The sequence below is a fragment of the Temnothorax curvispinosus genome, unplaced genomic scaffold (assembly GCF_003070985.1).
Source record: "Temnothorax curvispinosus isolate PA1 unplaced genomic scaffold, ASM307098v1 QBEX01000043.1, whole genome shotgun sequence".
Taxonomy (NCBI): domain Eukaryota; kingdom Metazoa; phylum Arthropoda; class Insecta; order Hymenoptera; family Formicidae; genus Temnothorax; species Temnothorax curvispinosus.
In genome coordinates this window covers 21,758-29,313 of record NW_020209823.1, presented here as the reverse complement: position 1 = coordinate 29,313, position 7,556 = coordinate 21,758, and the positions used below count along the sequence as shown (strand labels likewise).

Genomic DNA, 7,556 nt, shown 5'->3' with positions numbered 1-7,556 from the left:
TTGGCCAGTTGGGTCGAAAATAAAACGACTTATTTTGAATTATTTGCTGGCGACGGAAATTGTTTTGTTTATTTATTTTTCAAGTTATATTAACATATGATATTAATTATTTTACTTGAATTGTATGTAATAGAAACATTTAATTTTAGTAAATTTAATTATTTTGTGTGTCAAAGTTTACGATTATTTGAAAATTTACTTTAACTTTTGTTTATGTGCTAAAACAACTTTAAGACATGTTGATTTTTTAAAGTAATTGTGTTAAAAGAACATAAAATAATATTTAATTTCTAAAAGTGTTAAGTTATCACGTTGACACAAATGTAAAATGTTGTAACACATGAAAATGTTAAGAAAATTATAACATAGCTGTTATATGTTAATTTTACATTAAAATAATATAATCAAATCTTGGTAACATAAGAAAATTTTAACATATGGATCGCTATGTACACACGATTTTTTACTGTGTAAGGTAAACTATGACATGTTTCTTTTAGTCCAGTCAAAATACGATTAAACCTAGAAAAAATTGCAACACAAGATTTTATTACGTCATTGTGTTCAGAAAAATATACCGAACAGCATATTCAAATTCCGCCATTTTCCGCTATTCCTAAGTGTGTTTTTTATTAACAATTTATAAACAAATTCGTTTTTCTCCACAAATACGATAAATTTTGAAATTTTTGTAGAAATCAAAGTTGTAGAACACACAAATATCTACAAAAAATGTTCTTGTGAATTTTTTGAAATATTTTATATTATTTGAGATATTAGCAACAAGAGCTACTAGGCTACGCGCGGAGCGGAGCGGAGAGTTCTAACAAGCACACGGCAGTCTCTACCGGTCGCTGCTAGTTCTCTAGATTCTACAAGGAACTTGAGTTGGTTCTCGGTACTAGTATATGTGTCTATGTACACACACACACACACACACACACACACACACACACACACACACACACACACACGCACGCACACACGCACACACACGCACGCACATACACGCACGCACACACACGCACACACGCACACGCACGCACACACACGCACACACACACACACGCACGCACACACACGCACACACACGCGCGCACACACACACACACACGCACACACGCGCACGCACACGCACGCACACGCACGCGCACACACGCACACACACACACGCGCACGCGCACGTACACGCATACGCACACGCACACACGCACACACACACACAAACACATATATATACACACATATATACACACATATAAATCTCTGGTCCTTTCTTTAAGAACGTAGCGTGAGAACCAAGCATTCTAAAGAATTTAACGTTTGGTTTGCAATTTAACCACAACTCATATGGAGTTAGTTATACCATCGTTTGCTTTTAAAAGGCATTTATTTCGTAAAAATACCGCCGTATTAATGGCTTCAACTCATAAACCCTCGGGTACTTTTGATTTAATTAACATTGCACGCGCCATCTCAACGGTTGTTCTATTTGCGCGTTCCGCAACTCCATTTTGCTGCGGAGAATGTTCAACCGATAATTGTTGTAATGATGCACCCCGAAAACTGCATTGTTCCGGCCTAACATCCGGCCGAGACCGCCCGGCGGACCACCCGCAGGGCAAAGAACGGGCACGATGTGCCCACCTTATTTTTAATTCCATGTAACGTTAGAAAGTCCGCGAACGGACTTACCGCGGCAACCGCCTCGACGCGCCAAGCGGTGCCGAAGGCAACCGAAGACAGCCGAACGCAATCGCGGCATCGGGACGCCGTAATCCCCGACCGTTCCGCCGCACCGCCCCGGCGCTCGCGATTGCCGTCGCTACCCCCGCCACTCCGTAACGCCGTCGCTACGGGTATATAAACGAGCGTCGTTAACGCTATTTTGCGATTTCCTGATCATCCGTCTCACCGACCGCACCGATCCTGAATTCACGCATCGACCTATCTACCGCTAGTCCGAACGAAGGTAGAGAGCCTTTGGCATACTCTGTCTTCGCCGAGTGTGTCTCGATAGACGACCAGCTTCCTCTTCCACAAGACTACCCGAACGGGAGCAGAGCGCTTTTTTGTCTCTACCGAGCGTTTCTCGCCGGGTACCGCCTAGCCTCCACCGAGCGCTTCTCGGTGGCCGGACTCGCGCTAGACCGATCCTTTCGCCACCGGGCGAAATCTCCGCGATTATCATCACCGCGTCCACGCTTTGTGCTATTTCCGCGATTTCATCGCCGCATCCGCGCTTCGCGCCATTTTGGCGCGCCTCGCTCCGCGACACCGGGAGCACCGGCTCCGCCCGAGAAACTCTGTAACGCGGTCCGGCACTCGAGCCTTTGTAAATATCCCGCGCTGTCACTATATTGTACAAATCTCTGTATATATCTTAGCAGAAATTTTTGTTACCGTTCCGTCCGCGATGTCAGCCTGCATCTTATTAAAATAAATCTTTGTTAATTTGTCCAGAAAACCGAGTCGTGTGTCTTTCCTCCGCGCCTACTCCGAACCCTGACCAGCCGCGAGCGAATCCGCGCTTTGGAAGCTAGGTTGTTTCATTGTCTTCTTATACTTTGACTTTCCAAATACTCATTAAACTCTTTACTAGCATATTCCTTTGCATTTTCACTACGTAATTTAATTACCTTACGACCAGTTTTTTTCTCGACACGTAACTTATATTTTTTAAATTCTGTTAAAATGTCACTACGCGTGATTTTAAAAATACAACTTCCATATATTGCGTCTTATTGTCAATAAACTTCGCAAAGTAACGTGCATTTCCATATGATTTTACCTTTATTGGCCCGCAAATGTCTGTATGCACTCTAAAAGAAACGGCGGATTTGCGATCTCGACATTAGTTACCGGCGTTCCTACCGCGATCTTCAAGAGCCTATGACTTTAATCCGCGATCTCTGTAGCCAACAAGACTATCCTGGGGCCCCTCGCTCTCGACGCCGATCACTAACGCTAAATATACGCCTTGTCGGCGAGTAACACTACGGTTTCGGCAGTCGAACGAGGACGCGAGGAAGGCGGTGTCGTGGCTTTACACACGCGAAGGGTGTACGGCAACCTCACCGAAAAGTCTTCTCCCTCGAGCGCTGCGGGATGCCGTCGTCACAGGCCTTGACTTCGTCACCACGATGCGGCTCGATAGCCGGGCGCGATCGAAAGCGTGTAATCAAACGTTGACGTGTCACGTTGGAGGACGACCAAGAGGTGCTTGTGAAAATTCGCTCGATAGCGGAATCGATGGCGCGCCCCACTCAAGGGTCGGTAACGCGGGTCAATCAGGAGCGGGCTCGCGAGTTCGCGACAGATCCTCGCGCAGAACGGTCGATCGCAGATCCTGCGGGAGCGTTCTCTGGCCCCTCGTTTTTGCGGCGGTCCCTCGGCACTCTTAAACGGCGGTCCGGATACGTCGATCCCTCCCCAACGCTTCAATGTGACTTAGGGGTGCTGGCCAGCCACCTCCGGAGTCTGGTTGCTGCCGTGGATGTTAGCCGGGGAAACTTGTTCTTTCCAGCAAAATGCACTCCCTGGGAGCTTGTTTTGTCAAATTTGGTAAGTGCCCCGGGAGCTCAGCAAATTGAACTCTCTGGGAGCTTAATCGGAGCTTTGTGTTGTGTGGAATGCTAAATATCGTAAAAAATAATAGAACATTTATAAAAAAAATGAACGCGTGGTCGCCACGCGCGTTAGAAGTGAAACTTCTGAAGGCAAGGCTTTGCCATAACTTTTCAGAAATTAATACAAAAACAATGCAACGGAATTAGTCACTCCAAGCCGCCCGCAACTCGAAAATATACATAGTGTTACACGCAGTTCTCACTATATCCGTCTCGCCAGTGCCGTACGCCTGATCGAATTTTCGTGACGCGTTTTTAAGTCGTAAAATCGAATTTACTTACCGATCCAAAAGGAGTTTCACTTTGTACGCCTGTTGGTCGAATTTTCGTGACACTATTTCGTAACGTTTTTTTGTGTCGCACAATCAAACTTACTACCGTACCAAAAAAGTTTCATTTCGTACGCCTATTGGTCGAATTTTCGTTACACTTTTTGTGTCGCATAATCAAACTTACTACCGTGCCAGAAGAAGAACCGTCTCGCCAACGCCGTACGCCTATTGGTCAAATTTTCGTTACACTTTTCGTGTCGCACAATCGAACTTACTACCGTACCAAAGAAGTTTAATTTCGTTCGCCTATTGGTCGAATTTTTGTTACACTTTCCGTGTCGCACAATCGAACTTACTACCGTACCAAAGAAGTTTAATTTCGTACGCCTATTGGTCGAATTTTCGTTACACTTTCCGTGTCGCACAATCGAACTTACTACCGTACCAAAGAAGTTTAATTTCGTACGCCTATTGGTCGAATTGTCGTTACACTTTTCGTGTCGCATAATCGAACTTACTACCGTGCCAGAAGAAGAACCGTCTCGCCAACGCCGTACGCCTATTGGTCAAATTTTTGTTACACTTTTCGTGTCGCACAATCGAACTTACTACCGTACCAAAGAAGTTTCACTTCTGTTACACTTTTTCGTGTCGCGAATCGAACTCACTACCGTGCCTAAAGAAGTTTCACTTCAAAAATGATAAAACATTTATGAAAAATATCAGATTTGTTATCTGATATTTATGAACCAAAAACACGATAGGATTATATAGACTTTTTATCTAATTCTATCGGATCTTTTAAGCACGAAAACTTCCTCTGACTATGATCGAACCTCCATTTACTCTCGTTACAATTTATGGCTTGTGCGATGACTTTACGTACCCTCCGTAGGCGTCCTAATGTTCCGCGCTCACTCCGCAGACTCTCCGTACGCGTTTTATGTGTGCTCTCCGTTCACCCTCCCTACAATTCGACGTAAGCATCTATTCCCGTAAGCCTCCGTGTATACCCTTTGTAGAACCTTTGAAATACTTTTTTCTAAAACTTCGATAGAGCGTATACTCTATTCTCGTAAGCCTCCGTGTATCCTCTGTAGAACCTAATTGTCTATATGTTGCCGACCTATAGACTATAGAAGTAAAACGTTCCCCAAAATATTAAGAGAAAAATTTATTCATCATCTGCAATAATATATGATAAATGGCGTATCTTTGTGCCAAAAGCAGGTCAGATTCCGCTATAAAAGGATTACGTCGCAATAACAAATTTGAACATTTAAGGTAAAATTTTCAAAATTTCAACAAAATATAATGTTGTATAAGATTACTGAAGGCGGCGGTGGCTACCGGGTGCACGTGTTCCCGGAATTTTCGGGACACGTCACCAAGTCGAACCTCCCTCCTAATGGGGAACTCGCCTTCCACGACCACCGCTTTTCCAGGTGAATGTGTGGAGGAAGAGGGGGTATCGGCGGTACAGTGCGGGTTGCTGGTCCCCCCTCGGACACCTCCTCAGGTGGCAAATAGGGGAAAGCCCGCTAGAAATAGAGGGTACCGGGGAAATAAAATACCTGGAGTGGACCAAAACCAGTGAAGCAACACCGCCGAGTAACAGGCGAAGGTTACAGGTACCGTGAGAGACAAGCATCCTCTAAATAACCTTGCGTAGAGGCAATGGAAAACCACTACGACTATTATCCCAAGAAAACCACATGAATACAGACAATAAAAGAAATGATATGTCGAGTAATCCGGTTGACCCCCGGCGCCTAGATAGTTCCGGGCTGTCTGGTGTAAAATTGGCGACCGGCCACAGGAGGGTGACCCACCAGGCTTCTTATGGAAACTGGGCTACTGGTGGTAAACAAACCAAAGTACAGCGAAATCAACACATAAAAATAGGCACATGGAATGTCCGCGGCCTGCTACAACCAGGGAAGCGAGAGACAGTGGAATCTGAAATGCAAAGATGCGGAGTGGAAATACTGGGCCTGAGTGAAACGCATTTCAGAGATAGTGGACACTTCAAAACTGGAAATGGAAACATGATATTCCTTGCTGGTAACGGTGAAAAGAACAACAATGGAGTTGGGTTTATTGTTGCAAAAAACCTGAAGGACAGTGTACTGGGCTATGAGGCGATTGGTGACAAAATGATCAGGATTAGAATTGGTGCCCGTCCGCACACCCTGAACATCATCCAGGTGTATGCGCCTACAACCGAGTGTACGGAGGAAGAAATATCTGATTTCTACGCAAAACTTGAGACAGTCTGCCATATGGGACCGGGGAAGAAGACCACCGTGCTGCTGGGCGATTTTAATGAAAAAGTGGGAGAAACTACGCACAATACACACCTTAACCAAACAGTAGGGAAGTACGGTTTGGGGGTTTACAATGAGAGAAAACTGTTTCTCCAATTCTGCATAGGTAACCAATTCACCATCATGAATACTTGGTTCAAGCAACACCCACGAAGGTTGTATACGTGAACGTCACCAAGAGGTACATACCGAAACCAAATTGATTACGTGTTAATTGACACCAGATGGCGCTCGTCCATTACTAATACCAAGACATTACCCGGGGCGGACTGCGGAAGCGACCATCAGTTGCTGGTTACGGAATTTAAAGCCCGGCTCAAAGTCGTCCATAAAGCCAGTAACAACAAGGCACTGCACATGCACGCTGATGCAATATCGCAATTCAGGCGGGATATGGGGACTAGGCTTCTAAAAATGGAGACGGATAACAGAATCAGCCAATGATATGTGGGTTAGACTAAAAACAGCCGTAGTAGACTCTGCGGAGACCATTGTGAAACAACGCCGGGGTCCGCGTAGTAGACCTGACTGGATGAGCCAGGAGACCTGGTCCGCCGTCTTGCGCCGCAGGACCTTAAAAGAGAATGGTCTAACCACTGGAGATGATAGAAATCACAACCATGAGCTACACAGAACTGTCCAAAGACTCTGCCGTAAGGACAAAAATGCAGAGGTAGACAGAGTGTGTCAAGAGATCGAGGAGTCATCCAACAGAGCACACACAAAAGACATGTTCCGTAAAGTCAAGTCACTGACAAAAGATATTAAGATCAAGAGCTGGACATTGGAGGATGATGCGAGAGTTATCATCACAGATCGATACAAGGTGCTAGAACTATGGAAGGAATACTGCCGAGGTCTGTACGCGGCAACGGAAGATACAGAAGAGCTGAGAACGAGTGAATGTGGCGTGAGGGAGCCGAACATTCTTCTTGCGGAGATAGAGTGGGCCATAGCAAGACTGAAACATAAAACTAGCGGAGGCGATAGAGTCACAGCCCAAATGCTCAAGAACCTAAACCGAGAGAGCACGCACATGCTCCACTTGATCTGCCAGAAGGTCTGGAGTACTGGACGATGGCCGGATGACTGGTCTGAGTCTATACTTGTATCTCTGCACAAAAAAGGTTCAACCCGCAAATGTGAAAATTATAGGACAATATCATTGTTGTCACATGCTAATAAGATACTCTTGAGCATAATTAAGGCAAGACTAGAAAATTACATTGACCGGCATATCTCAGAAGAGCAGGGTGGTTTCGTCAAAGGAAAAAGCATACGCGAACAAATCCTCAACGTCCGACAGCTGATTGAGAAGAGCAGAGAAT

At 45.2% G+C, this 7,556-nt stretch overlaps 1 protein-coding gene across 1 annotated transcript; it reads left to right on the top strand.

The window, feature by feature from the left end:
• Positions 1-5,616: 5,616 nt before the first annotated feature.
• Positions 5,617-6,672, top strand: LOC112466063 (craniofacial development protein 2-like). The gene is made up of 2 exons (XM_025034310.1): positions 5,617-6,383; positions 6,453-6,672. Exons 1-2 carry the CDS (start codon positions 5,617-5,619, stop codon positions 6,670-6,672), a joined length of 987 nt encoding a protein of 328 aa, XP_024890078.1.
• Positions 6,673-7,556: the final 884 nt, after the last annotated feature.